Source organism: Diabrotica undecimpunctata, chromosome 1 (genome assembly GCF_040954645.1).
Source record: "Diabrotica undecimpunctata isolate CICGRU chromosome 1, icDiaUnde3, whole genome shotgun sequence".
In the NCBI taxonomy this organism is placed as follows: domain Eukaryota; kingdom Metazoa; phylum Arthropoda; class Insecta; order Coleoptera; family Chrysomelidae; genus Diabrotica; species Diabrotica undecimpunctata.
Genome location: NC_092803.1, coordinates 72,255,135 through 72,276,811, shown reverse-complemented (window position 1 = coordinate 72,276,811; position 21,677 = coordinate 72,255,135). Strand labels below are relative to the sequence as shown.

Sequence of the window (21,677 nt, the reverse complement as noted above, 5' to 3'; positions counted from 1 at the left end):
GTATTTTTGAACGTAATAAATAGTGATCGCTACCGCATGTTGCGCTTCTCTGGACTCTTACGTCTTGTACTCTCAGTCAGGTTTTTTATTTTGTTACAATATAATCGATTATTGATTTTATGTTTCGTGTTTCTTAAATCCATGGTTTGCATAAATCTATTAATCCTAATATTATTTCCCATTAATATTATTTCCCGCGATTAACTTATTTTCGATATTTCCTTGTGAAGCTGTTCAAAAAATGCATCTTTTACGTTGACTAGTGCGTCGGTATTTATTGCGTATACGCCCATAATTGTTAGTTTATATCCGTGAAGACACATATTTACTTTAATTATTCTTACATTTATGGCTTCCCAGATTGTTATGAACTTTCTTAGTCTTCTGTGAATCATTAAAGCAATTCCCTGTTGAGCTCTACATTCTTTTGGTACTCCACTATAGAAATGGTCATATTTTCCTAGATTTTCAGAGCCGGTTCCCTTCTTTTTTATTTCGGTATTGACTGCTATGTCTATTTTTAGTTCTATTAATGTATGTAAGACTTCATTGAGTTTCTTTGGTATACCTTGAACGTTCCAGGTACCAAAAAATCATGTCCTTTTTCGAAGCTTATGTCGTCTTCCACTCACCAGTCATCACCAGTCTTTGTTGTGCCGTCCTATTCCAAGGCGTGTGATTGGGATTTTTACCATTTTTATGTTTTTTTACACGTACTGGGGAGTTAGCCCAATGCTTTAACCTCCAACCTGGAGGACCAGGGGTTTGGGTTCAGAGTCTCCCTCTCCTAGACGGATTGCGGAATCTACCGCTCACGGGTTCCATCCACCCTTTTGATTTTATACGAACCCTTAAATCGGGGATCGCCACTTCCGCCATACACACCGTACCGAAGATGTTCTTCTCCGCCGTGGATACCGTTATGGTCTTCATCCGTGACCCTGGATAAGGGACCCTAAGCAGGTACTAGTTTCCTGGGTCAGGAAACTCCTGGAATCTGCGGAGGGCATGGATTGATTCTCTCGTGTACCTAAAGTATCGTGGAATCCAATTTGTGTCCATGATATTTTATTCTTTAAATTTTTTCTATGTCCTGCTACATAATGACGCATCATGCTAATTATTCTGTAGTCTTCGCATGTTTCGTTCGCAACTTAACGATCTGTGTGTAATTGTACCAGTTCTATAGATTTTGTAAGAATATAGATGAAAATCAATAATTTATTTCTTGATCCGTAAAATTTAGGGATTCTGCATACAATTTTTAGGTTCTACCTAACCTTACCTACCATCTGTGTTTTTTCGTATAGCCGATGTGACTTCTTTGAGTGTAATAGTGAGTTCTGTTTGGCATTACTTGTTATAACGGTGTTTTGTCACTCATGCACAAAAGTTATTTCTACGTATCTCTTCCACGTGTCTAGCATTTCTTCTACACCTAGTAATAATAGTAATGGCTTGCCTTAGTTATCAGTTAAACGCCCGATTTCTCTAGGTTTGTTTAAGCCTATAGCTCCTACATCTTTTTTATGCATGTTGAACAAATCATGTTTATGTTGAAGTAGCTGTATTAGGAAAGAGACCTAGGGGAAGATCTCCAAGCCGTTGGGTAGATCAAACAAAAATACTGATTAACCAAGGGTTACATGAAGCCGAACAACTAGCCCAGGACAGAGAAGGATGGAAAGAAATTGTGCAAAAACTGTAAAGGCCTGATGGTGTCACCACATCCCAATAGGGATTAGGACTAAGGAGGAGGAGCTGTATTTAATTGGTCCTTAGCTATTCTAATTGATTTTTTAATCTCTTTTTCCATTATGTCCGGATTTTTGAACATTCGCCATTCCTCCAACAAATCTAAAATTTGGTTTGTCATCCACGACTTTTTTTTCATTTTTAGAGTTTTGAGGAATTTCTCTTGTATCTCTTCTGAGATTCTATCCAAATTTTGAAGTTCTTGTTTTGTGTCATCCGCTTGAATAACGGGATGCAAATTCTGCTGTAAATTTTTACAGTTTTACACTCTGTTATATGCGTTTGTCCCTCATTTGTCTCATATATTTATGGTTTACACTGCGCCGTATTTTCTTTAACCTGAGTTTTATTTTGTAAGTTTTAGGCGTTAGGCGGCAAGGTGTAACCATCGAACTGTCCATCAGAAAATGCCAAACCCGACCTATCATGCCAAAAAAATTTCTACCAATCGGTAATAATAAAACTCACAACTTTCTTTGGGAACCAATCGTTATGCCTTATTCAGCTCAGTCTCTCTAAGGTGTGTGAACGTCTTATATTAGAAGTAAATCTGAAAAATGAGTTTGGCTGGGACAAATAAACTAAGATATTAACTAATCACATTTTTTGTATATAAATAAAATAGAAAATTAAAATGTTAATATTAAATTAAAAAACAGAACAAATCTTGACTACAGCTTTACAAAAAGATTTTAAAAATGATACTTATGGCAAAGAATATTTTTGTATTTCTTCTGATCTCTTCTGGATGATCACTGATCACGTCTATATATCAGTACTTTATTAGATATCTAATTCCTATATATTTATGTATTTTTTTTCTATTTACTTAGATCAGTTTTCTCTGTTTAAAGATGATTCTTGAAACGTGTAATATGCCTAATGTTCTACACAGGTTATTAACACCCATAATTACTATCAACGTCAAACAAAAATAGATTGAAAATACATTGAACTAAAATCGAAAACATACTCGACACTTGTTGTTTTGATTCGGGATTAATAATAAAAATATAAAAAAAATCTGGATTTTTAAATATACGAATTGACACAGAAAAAAGAGCACCCAGTAATAATAAAATTATTATAACAATTTTTTAAATGCATGTTTCATAGCGTTAAATAAGTAATTGATCAACATTTTAGAAAAATCTAACTCTTGGAAAACAAATCTAAACAATTAATAATGTTTTGAACCTCCATGATGTCTTCTGCACTTAAAAATGCGTCTGGATTTACTCCTAACCAGATAATGGCTTTCCTCTTGAGGTATATCATCCCACACTACTTGCACGTCTTGTCGAAGATGGTGGTGGTGAAATTGGAGGATGAAGTAAACGGAGCAGACGAAGCAGACGGAACTCATAGAAGCTACAAAAGCTCTGTATAAAGAAAATAAAGTGTCCATTAAAATGGGAACAAGAATCATAGGAGACTTCAACACAACAAAAGGGCTCCTGCAGGGTTGTTCCACATCTCCAACCCTATTCAAAATATACTTAGAGAAAGCCTTGACTACATGGAAAAGAAAATGTGAAGGCATGGGAGTACCGGTACGGAACGAATACATATAGACGTTAAACTTTGCAGACGATCAAGTAGTGATTGTACAAGACCAAGACGACCTCAGCTACATGATGAAGAAACTACAAGAAGAATATACCAAGGCTGACCTAGATATTAACCTCGCGAAGAGTACCTATCTACAAGTGAAGAAGACGTAGAAGATCTACAGATTGATGACAACGTAACAATCAAAGGAAAGGATAAATACAAATACCTTGGGTTTATAATCACGAAAAAGGCAACAATAGAGGAAGAAATTACACAAAGATTAGGACAAACAAGAACAGCAATCCGACAACTTAACTCAGTATGGTGGGATGGACACCTAAATATAAAGACAAACACGCAGATTTATAAAACATTAGTGCGAAGTATTATGACATATGGGGCTGAAAATTGGATCATAAACAAGAAAAACAGCAGTAAGATAGTAGCAACAGAGATGGAATGCCCGCGAAGATGCTGCAGAGTAACAAGAATGGATAGGAGAAGTAATGACGAAATAAAACAAAGAACATCAATAGAAACAGACATACTAACATATATAGAACAAAAAAGACTAAAGTGGTATGGACATGTAAGAAGAACTAGCGACAGCAGATAGATAAAGAGAATAACCGAAGGGAGCCCCATAGGAAGGAGGAAAAGAGGACGACCCCGAAAATCCTGGATGAACGAAGTAGACGACGCCATGAGTAAGAGAGGCCTAAACGATGGAGAATGGAACAACAACAGAGAGAGATGGAAACGGTTGAGCGAGGGAAGGTAGTGAATACTGTAGAATCCCTAAATATATATAAGTTAACGGAACAATATTTTTCTCATACGTGTTCAATGCAAAATATTGATTTGATTGTCTTCAAAATGGACAAACGTTATTCTGGTTTTATGCGGGCGCGAATTATCTTATTGAAAATGTGGGTTAAGTGACATCTCTATATAAACCATAGCATGTTGATCCAACACTTTCTAGATGTAACGCACGGCGGTCATGTTACTTCTAATGAACACCAAATGACAACATTTGTGTGATTCACATAACAGTGTGATTCACATAAAAAATTGAGGATCTTGTCTTTTACCATGTCGCCTCTTACCTTTGCACAGTCATCATTCACGACCAAACAGAATATGGATTCATCCCTAACGACAATATTATTCTATTTGAGGTTCTAGTTTGGCGCTTCTCTGCAAAAGTCGATCACTTCGGTGCCTATAAGTGAGAGCTAGGGCAAACTGGGGACGGTATACAGTAACTTCAAAACTTCTGATTCGGTAATAAAAAGTTTGCATTATATTGTGCTTTCCATGTACTTAAAACCACTAGTCCGCAATTGACCTTGTGGACGTGAAACGACCCAGTACAGACAAAGGTCTCGGCATTTATGGAACCCAAATTAAAAATAAAGATCCTAAAAAGGTTTAAGGAAATTGATAATGATATGTTATCATGTAATTTAATTTTGCTGGATATGTCATGCTGTTACAAGCAGGAAACTAAAAGTGGATCAGTAATTGTGGTAAACTTGATGGTCTCAAGTTATTAAAACAAAAGTTATTAAAGCAAAGAAAAATCATAAATAGACTCAAATATGATAAATTGTATTAAAGACAAAAGTAATGTTTAAACATGTACATAAATAAGCATATACATTAAGAAAGGAAAAAAATCAAATATTGTTGGACAAAAAATGGTAGGCTATTTAAAAAAATCTAAGCCTTAGGAGAAAATTTATATCCATAATGAAGAAATAAGTGACATAATAATATAGGTCAGTAACAATAATGGTAGTTTTTAAATTAAAACTGGCTAATAATTGTATAATACAAATTTAATTTAGGTTAAATAAAGTTTTTCTTCTTCTTCTGTTTATGTAAACATGACTGTCAGTTTTTCAATGTGTCTCCAGATAGTTGTCGTTCCATGGTTTTCGTGGTATATCTACTGATCGTCTTTCTATTCTGATCGTGTTCAAAATAGTTTGTTCCTATCTTATATAACAGAAGAAGATATATTCAGGAAGACATAATAAAATATAAAGTTAAAAACAAAGCATCGTGTGGTTTTGATGAAATATCATATTTTAAAAACTTAAGAAAGTTAAGATTAAGAAAATTATGTTTCAGATTTTGATAGCACTTGCTCACATTATAAATGCTTCTTTTAATACTTGTGTTTTTCCCAGTATGCTGAAAACTTCTATTATTTCACCGGTATTAAAACAAGATGATCCTGAATTAATGTCAAATTTTCGACCATTGTCTGTTCCGTTTGTGGTATCTAAGATTATTGAATATGCAATGCTAAAATAACTTTTATCATTTTTGGATATCAATCAAATTATCACAAAACATCATCAACATGGATTTCGAAATGAATTTTCTACTTCCACAGCCATTAACAGTTTGTCTGAGGAGTTTTATAATCTTGTGATATAAGTATTTTCATAATTGAAAACTATGAAAATCCAACTGCCATTTTTTGTGACCTCAGTCGTGCTTTATTGTGTGCAACACGATGTACAAATGGTTTTAGAGGAGGTGCCCATAGTTGGTTTGGATCCTATCTGAAAGACCGACAACAAATAGTTAAAATACGAAATAACTTCAAAAATTATAATGTCCGGTCCGATTGTTAATAAGAATGGAGTACCACAGGGCTCTATATTGGGCCCGATAATATTTATTTTGTATATAAATGAACTTCTTCTTAGGATGCCTGTTCGTTTCGAATGTTGGCGATCATTCTGGCTATGATGACTTTGTTGGTTGCTATATGGAATAGCTGTGTTGAGGTCTTTCTATACCATGCTCTCAGGTTAGCAAGCCAGGATAATTCTTCTTCGTCCTGGGGCCCTTTTTCCTTCAATTTTACTTTTCAAAATGCATTGGAGTAGCTCTTATTTGCCTTGATTTCTCAATTAATGAATTACCATATGTAATATCTGATGCATATGTATTAGTTTATTCGAATGCCTCAACAATGCTATATCGTCATAAAGACATACATTTTTTACAAGATAAAATAACAACCTCACTGAACAGTACTGAGTTAAGTATACTTTACTTAAATGCTCAATCAACAAGAAATAAAATTCTAGAGCTGAAAGAATTTGTAGTTAAGTTGAATATGGCAGATATAATTGTAGTGGCTGAACACTAGTTGAGAGCTGGTGAAGAACCATATTTTAATGTGGATGGATATGTAAGACAAAGAAGGTGGATGTTTAGGTATATTTATTAAAGACTGTTTTGATTATTCTGTGGTCTATGAACATATAATAAAATGTTTATTACTTTTCTTGCAGATTGATAGGCATTTGATAGTGAGAATAGACAATCTGAATGTTTGGAAACTTTATTATAGACCTGATCCAGGAAAGTTTACCACAAAATTTAATATGCCAAACAATCGTTTCCAATGGTTTTACAGTATTGAATAAAACTGTTCTTACGAGAACTACGTGTCATTCATCCACTTGAATTGATTATAAAGTGACCAACACCTTAAATTATGATGCTAAGTTTTGTATAGTGCATAAAGGCTTAGGTGATCACTAAATTCAGTTATTAAAATTGATAAACTCATCATGTAAGTTTACTAAGAAATATTATACGCTAACAAACAAATAGACAGCAATTTAGAAGTCAAATAAACACTTTGGGAAAAGAAATCTGGAGTGAGTCCAATTCCTTGTGCGACGAAATCATAAGAATTTACTTAAGTAACCTTCGTAAAAAAACAATAAAAAATTTTTTCGGAAAAACCTTGGTTTACTATTTTATTACATAACCCTATTTCAAAGCGAGATTTCCGCTATAGAAGGCATAAACAGTTTCCAAATAGCAAGTTCCTGCAGGATATACTCCATTCGCTTTGCTCGGGCATATTTTAACAGATTCATTGTCGGAAACCTACAACACAACAATTCCTACTTCTCAGTATTAATAGCTCAAGTATCCTACTATTGCAGACTTCTTTCTTTAAAAAAAGAAGAATTATTCTAAATAGTGGAAGTGTATACTAAACCCATCAAATTTTGGGTAGTATATATTTAAAAAATATATTTTAGTTGTTATAATTTAACATAACTATTTATTATATGGTGCAGATAAATAAATATTAATTGTCGGTAATTCGCAAAGTTCTATTTTATTTACTATTTAGTTTGTTTACTATTAATATTAGATATGAGTACGTGTGCTTGGTTGTATAGTAATTTCCAGCCACTTTTAATCTGTCAAAAAGTAACTAACTTCGCAAAAAAATAATTACTAAATTCACTAGACAGTTCGGACTGGGAATAGCGAACCGAGTATACCTATTAATCTACATAAAAAGACTTAATTGATGCCGTGGGCAAAAAAATATTATTTCTCAAATAAATTATCAGAGGCACAAAACAACAGCACAAAATATGGTTAATATTAAATCATATTATCCACCAATCAGAACATACAATAAAGACAGTAACAATTTAGGAGCTACAATTTCTTAATTCAATAGAGCTGAGGACATATCTAATCAATTACATCAATACGCAGGAAAATCTCTAGCAAAAACACACACCTCTTTGATCGAAACCTACAGTAAATATAGAGCCATGAAAATATAAATTTGAATGGCAACAACTATAATAAAACTATATTAGAGAGGTCATAAGAAAACTAAAAAAGGAAAATCTCCAGGCTGCAATGGCTTTAGGGTGGATTTTATTAGAGAATTTACAGGGGAGATGATACCGACTATATCTAAATTAGTTAACCTCCTACCACTGGATTAATCCCAAACTCTACGAAAACTGCGATAGTACTGCGTACCATTGTATAAAGGAGGGGACTCAAAGCTATCGCCTAGTATCTCTTTTAACAGCCATATCAAAGATTTTGGAATCGTGTGTAAATAACCATATTTTATAATTTTTTGTATGATCTTAGCCGAAAATATTGAAGATCTTCAGAGACTGGTGACCTGTATGGAAAAGAGTATGGTCTAACAAGGAATGTCAAGAAGACGAAATTTATGAGAATATCGAAAACTCAAAGAAATAACGAGAATCTTCTAATAAACGGAACCAACGTCGAACAAGTGGACAAATATGCATATCTGGGAACAACGATTACCTCCACAAATGATTACATTCAGGAGATCAAAATCAGAATAGAAAAGGCTAGAGCAAATATCAACAAAATGAGAAGAGTGCTATGTACAAGGAATTTAAAATTGGAACTAAGAGTTAGGTTGGCGAGGTCCTATGTTTTTTTTACTTTATTTTATGGAATGGAATCTTAGACCTTGAATACGACATCAATGAAAAAACTGGAATCATTCGAGCTCTGGGTGTATAAAAGAATTCTGAAAATATCGTGGACAGAACACGTCACAAACAAAGAGGTACTGAGAAGAATGAATAAAGAAATAGAAATTTTAAATATAATTTAAACAAGAAAATTGGAATATCTCGGACATATTACACGTGGAAAGAAATACACCTTGCTCAAACTGAATATGCAGGGAAAGATCCAAGGAAAGAGAAGCTTAGGGAGGCGTAGAATGTCATGGCTGCGCAACCTGAGAGAGTGGTACGGATGTACATCAAATAAACCTTTCAGAGCAGCCGTCTCAAAAGTCCGAATAGCTATGATGATTGCCGACCTCCGCCGCGGAGATGGCACTTGAAAAAGCAGAAGTATAATTCTTTGATTTATACAGATACTGGTTTAACAGGCAATATAGTTTTAGACATGATTCAAGGACAGTCTCTGCTGCTACTGATTTAATTATAGACGTATAGAACAAATTAGACAAAAGATTAAGTTGTGTATTTGTATCACTGGATTAGCAAAAAGCTTTCAATACAGTTGACTATGACATACTTATTTTATGCTTGACATTATGGAATAACTAGAATGGCTTTAGTTTAGTTGAGGAACTTCTTGAGTAGCAAAATACAAAAAGTGCTATGTAACAATGTGCTACGCGCAGCAGTAGATAGAGGATAGGGAGATATTGCATATGGAGCTTATCGAGGGTCTATTATTGGGACCAACACTTTTCTTAATTTATACGAATTTATTATCCAATTTACCACTGCAGTCCATGTTGTATCTGTATGCTGATAAAAGGTCTTCTGTATGCCAATAAAAATCCCGAAATATTATAAAAATGTAGAAAAGGACAAAATATAAATAGGTGAGTCACTTAAGTATCACAAATTCACATTTCCTGATGCCATAACTAACAACAAATCACCACCGTATTAATACTTTTGTATACCTTTGTGGTTATTTCTCTGAAGGACAAATCGACCTCACGCAAGCTTGCTAGTCACCCCTTATAAACTCGATACGTTGTTGAAAATTTTGTAAGACATAGTAAAACATATTGTAAGATGATCAAAGGGCAATTTTAGCTACAACAGACAAATATCGCTTACTTACTTTTTTTTTTATAAGAACAGAAGAACTAACAAAAACGACTTTATCGATATAGTTGAAAAACTGACCTTTGTTGTCCTAACTTAAACAAAAATATTTCTAAAAATTAGTTATAATGAAATCAATATTAATAGCTTTTCTTTTTTCCATGTCACTAAGTAGTATATAAAAGATTTTTGTTTATTATTATATCGTGGTCAATGAAACATATAATCAGCTTTTATCATTTACCAGATAATTTGTAATTTATAAATATCAAATATAAATGTTTGTTAATATGTTTTGATAAGAGGTTTATACCATTATAGTTTCAGTAAGAACCATGCTAAATAACAGAAAAACATCCACAACCCAGTATAAAAAGTATCCTTTATTACAGGTATGCACAGACGACGTTCTCGGTCGTCATTTAAAAGCCACAAAAGACCTGAAACCAGGAGATGTGATCATCCAAGAAAATCCGCTAATATGGGGTCCTGCTATAAGTACAGTACCTGTGTGTTTAGGATGCGGACAAGAGGTAAACCAAAGAAACAGTAGACCATGTTCCAAGTGTGGATGGCCCATGTGTAGTGATTTGTGTGAAAAAGCCCCGGCTCATATTCCGGAATGTAGATATACGTTTTTAAGAGGAGATAAAGTGAGTATTATTTTATTTTTGTTTCACAAAATTTACGGGAAACTCTATTTTACAATTTCAATATCTAGTAATAAATATGATTAAACATTAATCGTAAGTTTTGTAATTAAAATTTAGTTCATCGACAACATTATGTATATACTATTTCAAAATTTGGCAGAAAGGTTAATGTCTTTGAGAAATTGCAATACATTTATATATCCACTGGTATTGTCTAAAATGTTTTTAATAAGGGCTTCAATTGACAATTGCAAATCGGAAAGGTTGATCGTTCTTTGGAGGACATCAAATATAATACTGCAGAGCTATATTGCTCTTATTCCAATTAGTTTGCCATCATTTTTATGACTTTTTAATCACTGTGTTAAGATCTTTGCTAAGTTGGTTTGTTGCCAAAGGAGTAATTGCCGAAAAGGCTTCTTTAGCATGCTGGTCAGTATTTTTGTTTCCATCAACGATAATGTAAGAGAAAGCCAGATAAGTGTAACCTTTATATTTTGAGCATGATTGGATTGGTACATAATCTCGTGTATGATTTGTATTAGTGGTATCCTACTCTTTTACTGTATAAGTACTCTTATATTTTTATCTAGGCAAATTACCTGTTTTTGTTTAAGATTCCTACTCATTGAATTGAAATATTGTCGTTACTGTTTTTTCTACTATTTTCTAACTATATTCTAACTATTCTATATTTCTAACTATTTCAGATCTGTCTATCAGTCTCTTTTCCGTTATTTTTATTATGATCCTTACTTTTTTTGTTTACATGTATCTTCTTTTGTGCTAATTGTTGGTCTCGTTTCAATGGTGTATATACGTGTTTTTGTTTATACTGATGGTCAGAACTAAGAGATTTGTAGGGGAAGGGCAAAACTCAGTTTGCCGCCACCTTTCCGGATCCCTCCCTCCCACTCTCCACACCACTAAGATATAATATCTCCATAAATTATTTTTTAGATGCGGTAGTTGAAATTACTGTAACTTAATTGGAACTACGCAAAGATTTGTTATGTATTGTATCTCAAAATTAAATTAATCTAGCCCTTTTAGCTGCAAAGGTACTGATGATGTCGTAAGAGATGATCGTTTGTGTTTAATTGACGTTATACTTAGATTAGAAAGTCTTTTCTGTCCTACTGTACTTCTCATGTAGTTTTTGCTGTTTTTGAGTTTGCTAAAACATCGTTTTCCAGGTGGTATACCGACCACGTTACTAATCAGGACGTTTTATTAAGAATACAAAAAGAAAAAGAGCTGTCACAATGAAAACAGCCAACTGATCACATAATAAGGAACAGCTGAATATATGGGTGACTGCCATTAATTTTACAGGGAAAAGTAGAAGAAAAACGAGGACCAGGAAGGTGAAGGATTTTCTGGTTGAAAAATATACGTACGTGGTTCAACAAAACAATCAATAACATTTTCAGAGTAGCAGTATGCAAAATACCCCAAACGGATTGACTATCAGAAGAAGAAGAAATTAAAGGAGTAAGCAGCATATGAGTCAAAATATGCTGGCTCGTTCTCCTGAAGTAATCTGGAACTGAACTCCTTATTTTTTTCCGCCTAATTTGTCCCATTGTCGTAGGATTGGAGAAAACGGTTGAGTGAAGGAATACAGTGAAAACTGTGAAAATCCTTGTATATATATATGTCGTAGGATTGACCTCTACGTGTCTCCATGTTCTCATCGTTGTCCATTATCTTTTGTTTAGCGCCTTAGGAGGGCCTCCATGATTTTTTTTAAAGATATAGTCCTTTACTTTTTTCGTCTTAGGATAAACTAATTTTAATATCTTAGCGGCAAACGGACCGATCGGATTTCACAAAACCTCATTTTTTGGGAATTGAAAGGGATTTAATCTACTATTGCAACAATTATTATACAAGAACTTTTACTATAAATATAACCATTTTCATGCAATAACAGTTGATTGAAATTAAACTTCTTCTTCTTCTTCTGGTTCCTATCCGTTTCGGATGTTGGAAATCATATTGGCAATCATGACCTTGCTCGCTGCGGCTCGAAACAGCTCCGTTAAGGTTTTCTTAAACCATGTTCTTAAATTCCGCAGCCATGATATTCTCCTTCTACCTTCTACGGTGAAATTAAACTTATAAAACCTTATATTAAAACTTATCCCATGTGCTTTTATATGGCTATAAAGTAAAGTCCGTTAGGCTTCGCAACAATTTAAATCAAAAACTGCATATTTTACCTTCAAAATCTTATACGAGTAAATATATAAAATCAAACATTTTCTGTGGCACGGACTGGTTGTTCCTGACGTCGCTCTTTATAACACAGATAAGGGGCTTTAAAAATTGAATAATCAATATACACTTTTTCACCCTAAGCCTGGCCTATTATTTGGCCCTGGTATCTCTAAAGCTATTGAATGAAAGCGAGATCGAATTCTCCCATAGCACCATCAAGTTCTGCGGAAGCCGCCTCAATGTGCTAAGCGTTCTCATGTAGAAGCGTGGTTGGGATCATTGAGACATGTTTAGGACAGCCTATGTTGCCTCTCTACTTGTTTCCTCCATATTTTTATTTATGGATATGGAAAAGTCACTAATTGAAGCGTGCACCGGAACAATGATTTATGTAATATTGTTTAAAAACTAGAAAAAACCTTCTAAAATACCCAATGTATATGCGAATTGTTGTTCATAGCATCGGAAGGTCTTTATTTAGTTCCTAAAAATTTTTAATTAATAATATTGTTTTTTATACTATTTCTAAGGCAAAAAATAAGTAAGAAAAAACTCAATTTAATATTGTTATTGTATTATCTTATTATAAATTTCACGCCTTTAATCTTCGACACAAGCTAAATTTGTATAAAAGGGCTTGTATTGTTTGTCCATATATTTTGTCATATCCATTAAGTTTTCTTTTTTCCTTACTAATTTTGATTGGAGCATCAAATAACGGCTTTAAAGATTCTATAGTAAAATTCATTAACCGATGCAGGAAGATGTAAACATTACCACGTGTAGGCCTGCAACAGGGCCGCATTTGGGATTATCTTTTTGTTTAGTCAGAATATATATTATTTTATAAAATACGAAATTTATATTTTAATTTTGCAAAAGTGCTCGACAAAGAACCTTTAGTTGATATCCGATAATAGAAACCATTTATACAGGGCGAAAAACCCAAGAATTTATTTTTTTTGCCAACAATTTTATGTACAGAGTGCCTGTAAAAATATATATGTTTTATTTTTAATTTTTACTATACTTAGTTGTTTGTACAATTCTAAAAAGTTTCATAATAATAATAACAAAAAAAATACTCATTACTCAATTATGTTGAAATAATATATATATATATATACATACATATATATATATATATATATATATATATATATATATATATATATATATATATATATATATATATATAAGTAAAGTATCTAGTAAAAGAGCGTTTCTTCCCCTACGTTTGTATTGAAAATTAAGTTTTTCAATATTTGGTAAAATGTGGTTTTCGAAAAATTTGGCAAATCAGGGTCATAGTTCACCTTCTTTAAAACCTTATCAACGGTGGGTATTTCGTTGCTCATAAAAAAATTATGAACCCGTCTTCTAATGGCAAAAAATAATTTTTGTCAAAATCATCAATTTTGTCAAACTTCTTTTTCCGGGTCAGACATACTTTTGGTCCAGCGAATTGATGATTCGTTTTGTATTCCTTTATCACCGTAGATACACTTCTATCACAAACTCCAACTTTATTAGCCACTTTCTTCACAATATCTTCAACCACCAACCCGGGATTTTCTTGTCTTTCACATTTAAAATGATTTCTTTAACTTCAACGCTAAGAGGGCTTCTTTTACTTCGTTTTCGAGGAGGATTCCATGTATTTTCAACCAATTCATCAGCAGAATCATTTTTGGTTTCAATATCAGTTATTGAAATACGTGGTTATTGTTACAGTAATCACAATCACGTATAGATAGGGTCGTTATACAAAAAAAAATATACTTAAATAATTTTAAATCGCACAATAAATAATTGCTAATTCAACATTAACAGCATAAATATAATTTATTGTCCTTTAACCATCAAGATGACTAAAAATATACTCACAAATCGATTCAAATTACATTATTTCAATACCGAAATATAACCTACTTAAATCGTGTCCGAACCTGTATGAGTTCCGACGACGTCGGCAGTAACGAAATAAAGATGGACATTTCGGTTAGTTTTTAAATATTCTTGAAGAACTGTTACTGCATGTATGCATAAAATATTCATTAATTTTATGAATCGGATTATTTTTTTACTTACTATGTATTCAGTGATAAAAATAATTTATATACTATGCAATAAACACTAATAGTTGAGAAAATAAAAAAATTAATAAAGTGTCATAATTATACTGTTACTTATCGGAACGAGTAGACTCATTTGGAACATCTTTAACAATCATCTGTTAAATTTATCTTTGTTTATACGCCCTGCATCGCTTAATGAAAGTAGGTATAGTGAGGGTACTTTAATCTGGTTTAGGCTGTTACCACGCTTCCTTTTTTTAATTGGAAGTGGTTCCTATGAGCTCATTATCTAGTGTGATTTTTGGAAGCTGGCCATCACTAAATCATCACTTGCAAGTTTTATCCCCATTGCATCCGTAATTTTTGTGATTGTTTTATTCATCTTTTTTCTCATCTTGTCTAGATCACAGAAGTCTCTTTGTTACATGAAAACGATTGAAAGTAAGGAATTTACACATGATTCCGCTATGACGTCTCTTCAATATAATGGTATCATTCATTACCTTTGCCGTTTTCTGCACCCTCTCAATTTTTGCGAAGTCTCGATCCCAAGGCAGAAAACTGTACCCTACGCCTAAAAATTTTTGATTGATTTATGAGAAATAACCCAGTTAGATAAGATAAAAATATAAGGCCAGTATTCTCCAGTTATTATTTTGCCCGACGCATCTATCTGACCAAACAATAAGGGCTCTTTTTTAACCTTCCCTTAGTTTGCTGTAATTCGTCAACGTGTATTAAAAATAAAAGACGTTATTTAATCGGAGCCTCGTTTTGTGATTGTCTCATTTCATAAAGTACATAGTACTTCCAAAGTACATAGTGCTTCATGAGTGCTTCCAAAATTGCGAATGTTAAAGTTATAGCAAGAAAGTTGTCGCTGGTAGAACATAAAAGAGTTCCTTAATTTTGGACAAAATAGTACTTGTTGTAGGTCAACACACAAAGCCACAACATTATGATTATTGACAGCAGTATTCTGATCTTTCTTAAGAAATGTGTATCCGGCTTCTGCTTATGTATACGGTGGTGTAGTTAACCGTTCTGTAGTAATAGTGTTACGTTCTGCTTTTGTTCTTACATTAACCAGCTTTAAATATGTCATGTCGTTCTAAACAATTTTTTGATACATTACATGACTAACTTTTATATTTGGATATTGTTTTTTAAACATTCTATATATTTTGCACAAATTTAAGTCTGGACTAAGACATTATTTTTCTGTTTTTGCTCTTGAATAGTGGCTGGGTTGTTTCGGAAAGCTTTTTATGTGTTGCCTCGCCACATCTCTGTCACCGTCCACCAAAGAATGAAGCCTATTTTCATGTTTTCCTCTTTGATCTTTGGGAGTAGTGATATCATTCTTAAGTGTAGATGCAATGTTTGACTACGGCGCAATGTAATAGAAAAAGTACCTAACAAAGTTTTCTTCAATACTTGTTTGTATTGTATTCTATAGAAAAAGGAAGCAAGTTTTTAGGAAATGCTGTTGGTATTACCTCTTCTTCAACGACCAGGCTCTTTTACAATATTGTGCTTTAAAAGAATGAGTGACTAATCATTATAATATAGTTGGTGAAAATTATTAAATACCTGCATTTTTCTGTCAAATTTTAAGGAATGGCATCCATATTTTGAACAGGGAACATTACAAACACGATCATAAAAAGTACTACGGAAATCAGCATATAGAGTTTTTTTTTTTTTTTTTTTTTAAATAACATAGATCATTATTCCGCTCACCTGTTTTGGTCGTTATTTTGCAGGAATAATCTTATTTCTTTTTAAAACATACTCTTCTTCTGCATCTCTTAAGGCTTTTCGCTTTATACATTTTTCCACTCAGTTACATTTACTTTTTTTTCTTAATTTATTTACTGTCATTATAGCACTAGGAGATAAAATGACGTGCGATTGGGATGCCATTGTTAATGAAACATCGTTTTTCCTTTTTATGACAATTATAAAAATGTACTGCTACGCTATTTAACCAGCCACACCAAAACTGCATATATTGTCGGATGTTCAACGGCAAATAGATTATTGTTCTACGTAAACCCAACATACTGTCAAAATGTAACATACATCGTTGTTCTGGTGCACGCTTCAACTTCTGAATCCTTTTCTGGGCCATCTCTTTTTGTCTCGTGTCCATTTTATTCTAATGAATTTGAATTTCTGTCAGACACTACAATGCCCCCATACAATTCCATATCGTTTAGACAATACTCTTCTTCTTATGCTATGTATCCATTGTGCACGATTGTGTTACTACAATGGATTGTGGAGCGCAGTATTAGTAGACCAAATACAACCATATAATGACTCAATTTTGGTTCGGTTGTCTGGTGATTTGAAGTTTGAACATGGTTTAAATATGCATATCGTCGGCTGTATGCAATAGTATCACAACATAAAAACTGGTAAAAAGAGGTTTAAATCTTTGTATTTAGGTATATTTAAAAAACCTAAGGGTTTTTTAAATATACATAAATACAAAGATTTAAACCTCTTTTTGTGATACATGGTATACAGCCAGCTGCAGGAATTTATTTTCCTTGTGGATTTTTTAAATAAAAACTGGTAATTTTTCAAAACAGGGGTTTAAAGTTTGTGTGCCAATAATTTTGTCTTATTTGTTTTACTACATGGATTGGGATTTTTGAAAAAAATTAATTTTTGGTGTATTTGGGAGAGTGTTAGTAAGCCTTTAATGAATTGTAACATAGACTTTTAAAGTCAACCCTTATTTTGAGTTGTACCACTATTGCACATCAACATTTTGCCTTTCAAGACCAATTAAGTCAAATACAAAACTTTCATTTTTTTGTTACTCCTATCAACTGAAATAAAGGTTCAATAAAGGATACTACAAGTTACTTAAATGAGAAAATGTGTTCAATTATAAGAAGAACGAAATACAAAAAGTATGTATTGATAATAATAGGATAAGTTCTATTGATAATCCCAGTAGAAATCAGCGTAAATTGGTGGAACACTCTTCTCACAAAGGCTAGTAAGGTCTTTTTCCTTTTTTTCAGTTATTGGCAGGCTGCCAGTGTAACCTTTTTTGGTTCTATAATATCCATGCTTTCTAAACCTTTTCTTGTTTTTTCTTGGTGGTATCAACTGATCTGTATTCCACTTGTGCAAATGAACTTTTAAAATAGTAGTGAGTACCAGAGCTTTTTTTACATGAATTTCACAAATATCATTGAACTAAAAAAGATTTCTTTGGACATCTTTATTAAAAATTGTCGCTGTTTTAGTAATTTACTTTTTTAGGTCAAAAAAATCGACATAATTCGTGTACTTCGAAAAGTTGAATTTCAAATCTTCAGAATCGGTTTTTAGATGTTTGTTCCAAATACATCAGCAAGCATGAACCAATTTCTATGGAATTTTTACTGCCTTCTTCTTCGGGCCAAACATAGCTGTGCATATTTCCGAGTCCCTTTTTCTGAAGTTCACATGTAGAGAAATGATATGTTGACAGCTTAGATTTATAATAATGTATAATATAATAGAAGGCGGAAACGTCTCCTTTCGGTGTCGGTAGAGCAGCTTGTAGAATAAAACAAGCATGTTTTATTAAGCTAGTTACATTCTCTTTGTTAAGTGTTTTTAGCTCCGGGCTTAAGTTTTCTTCTTATGATGGTTATTATATGCATCTTCTAGAGCTATTTTTTCTCACTGATCAAATTTTTGTATTTTTCATAATATTAACATTGATCTTTTTGGAAAGAAAAGAATGCATAGTTAAATTCATGATTAAAATTTTTACAAATTCATCACTGTCTCATTGGTAATCAGCTTTATAATCATTGTACAGATCTGTCAATGTTTTACCTCCTATATACTTTTTTGAGGTACTCTTTTTGAGGTAAATTGCTCTTGTTATTGTTAGAATTACTGATATTAAAAGAACTTTATCAAAACATAGTTAAATGTAAAATTAACGTATACAGTTAAAAAAAATTAAAATAAAAACTACACGCTTATCACTACCTGCTGTTCAACTATCACCCAAAATGCCCTAAAAAAGACCATGCTCTCTTTGTGAACCGGTTGATGTAAACTAAAATGGGTTTATTTTTTGTTTAAACCGGTGGATGTAAACAAAAAATCGTCTAAAGTTTTCTACTAAATCGATTATTTGGAATCATACATTAAAATAAAATTGATATTATTACTTACCTTACTACTGTTCAAGAAAGGATTAATTCACTTCTTTTCTGATAACACTTTGGATCTGACATTTTTAAAACAATAAATTTATTCCTTTTATTTAATGTGACACAGCTACAATATCTGAAATTGTCTGCTATAGTGGCACAACTCAAAAGTTCTGGTATTGCATAGAAACTTGATATCTACACGGTTTGACTTCCATTGCGCAACTAAAAAGGTCAGTACTACAAGAAACAATTTATTTCAACTGACAACATGTCATAGCGACGCTGGTGACAGCTAGCGGAGACCGTTTTGCTATTATTACCAGTACTACAAGAAACAATTTATTTCAACTGACAACATGTCATAGCGACGCTAGTGACAGCTAGCGGAGACCGTTTTGCTATTATTACCAGTACTACAAGAAACAATTTATTTCAACTGACAACATGTCATAGCGACACTGGTGATAGCTAGCGGAGACCGTTTTGCTATTATTATTGTGCCAGTTTTCCAGGCCATGAATAAGGCTTTTTCAAGCCTTCTGATGATTAACTCAATTTTGTCAATTTTTGAGTTAAGCCACTATAAAGTCTACGATATAGTTATTCATATATTCTAGATAAAACACCAATTTTTATAATCCTAGCGTTGCGCTGAAGAACGCCAAAATGGTGGGAACTAGTCAAATTGAAACAATTAGAATTAAAAAAAAATTGGGTAGTAATAATGATCAACATTATACATTATAAAAAATATAATTCTTATAATTATGTTTCAAAATTCAATGTTTTAAATAATAATTTTGTTTTTTTTCTTTTTATTGTAGGAAGTATTAGTAAAATCATTTTTGTCCGATTATAAGTGTAAAATTCTAAAATTAATTGTAGATAAATTTCGCATTAACCAATATAACATAAATATAGACATGATTGAGAAAATTCAACTTGTGTTTTTCAATTAATAATATGTTACTGATTTGTATAGACACTACTAATTTTTAGAAGTGATTGTCGGTAAGACAATAGATACAATCAACACCTGCCAGAGCTGTCAGCATTCACAGCCTTACAATCACATGTTTTAACAAGCTAATAATAACAGATAGTTTAACAAAAAAATATTTTCATTGCTACTAATCAGTGGCGTAGAACAAAAGAGATGCAAAATATATCCAATCATAAAAAATAATACTTCATAATAACAGTATGGTCATTACTTAATTACTTTTTCTTCTTATAGTATTGTTGTAGGTACTCTAATCCTAGATAAAAATCAGCTTCAACATTATCCTTCCATCTTTTTCTGGGACGGCCTACTGATCTTCTACCGCCTGATCGCTCAAAAAACACTGTCCTTAGCAGTATGTCTTCCTATGGTTTTACCACATGCTCTGCTTATCTTATCCGGTTAGCTTTTATATGTCTCACGATGTTTTCAGTACCATAGAGATAGAGAGTACCAATTTAGCATTGCGGCGCCTTCTCTACTCTCCTGTCAATTCATCTCTTTGGGGTCCAAATATCATTTTAAGATCCTTTTTAAATAATAGTAGCTTATTTATTTCCCGCTGATGTAGAGTCCATGTTTCACCTCCATATGTAACAAATGGCCAAATAATTGACTTGTAAAGTCTTAATTTAGATTTTCTTTTTAGCAGCTTACACCTAAATAATGATGATAGGGTATATAATGCTCTATTTCCCGCGTCTATCCTTGCTGAGACCTCCTTTTCTATGCGGTTGTCATCTGCGATTACCGTCTCCAGATATTTTACTACTTCGAAGTTGTGGTCATTAATAGTTATGTTCTGCCTAACTATTTTTATTGGATTGTTCATTAGTAGCATGTATTTGGTCTTCTCTTCATTTATACGAAGATCCAGACTACTTGTTCCCTCCTCGTGTTGTGAGAACACCTCTCTCACGCCTCTTGTAGAATATCCACCTGCATCTAGATCATCAGCAAAGGGCAACAATGGTTTTGATCTTCGATTTGCAAATACCCCTGTCAGCTCAGACGATATTTTACTTATTGCATATTCATATTCTAAGGCTAACTTGAATAGCAACGTTGATAAGGGGTCTCCTTGTCTAAGTCTTGATGTTATATTTAATTAAATAGGGACATGTAAGTGTAAAAAGTTTTAAATATCCAAAAACTTTTATAAATGACAAGGAAATGAATGATGATGAAAGAAAACAAAGATTAAAAATTGATCGGCACTTGTATTTATTTATTTATTTATTTGACGGAAACCTCCCGTTACAAGATATATTATATTAATTAAAACAGCTCATACAAGTAGATACAAACTTAAAAACATTACCGAATTTGATAATTAACAAAATAGTCCAATAAACAAAAAATAAAATGTAAAGTTATTCGTTTTAGAACGAATCCTTGAAAAAATTGATGAAAACATGAAGTTTTGGTATGAAAATATGAATTTATGACGTAAGTTTAAAATAACGGCGTGATTGTTCAAACATTGATTTTATAGCAAAAATTTTTAATTTTTTTCAATATTTCTTTCCTAAGTACAAGTTTTCATTTTTGCTTTTTTAAAAGGGTATGAAAAACGATTCATTTGAGATCTTCTAAATTAAATTTGGTTGTGACTGAACTAATGTAACTGTGAAATGAACTAATAAGTTTAAGTTACTGCATTTGATATACCCAAATATATATTATATAAAAATACTTTAGTTACTTGTACCTAAATGTACTGTAATTTTTTAGTTATTCCTTAAGACTAATATGGTCTTGCAGATAGATAGGACTTTGTCAATTTACGGAACTTA

General features: G+C 32.5%; 1 protein-coding gene across 3 annotated transcripts in view; it reads left to right on the top strand.

Moving 5' to 3' along the window:
• SmydA-1 (SET and MYND domain containing, arthropod-specific, member 1) overlaps positions 1–21,677 on the top strand; it is a 68,836-nt gene that overhangs the window by 15,415 nt on the left and 31,744 nt on the right. For all 3 annotated transcript variants that reach the window (XM_072544263.1, XM_072544260.1, XM_072544258.1), the window contains exon 2: positions 10,139–10,399. In XM_072544263.1, coding sequence (XP_072400364.1) covers positions 10,139–10,399 — 261 coding nt within the window. The remainder of the gene's footprint in view (positions 1–10,138; positions 10,400–21,677) is intronic.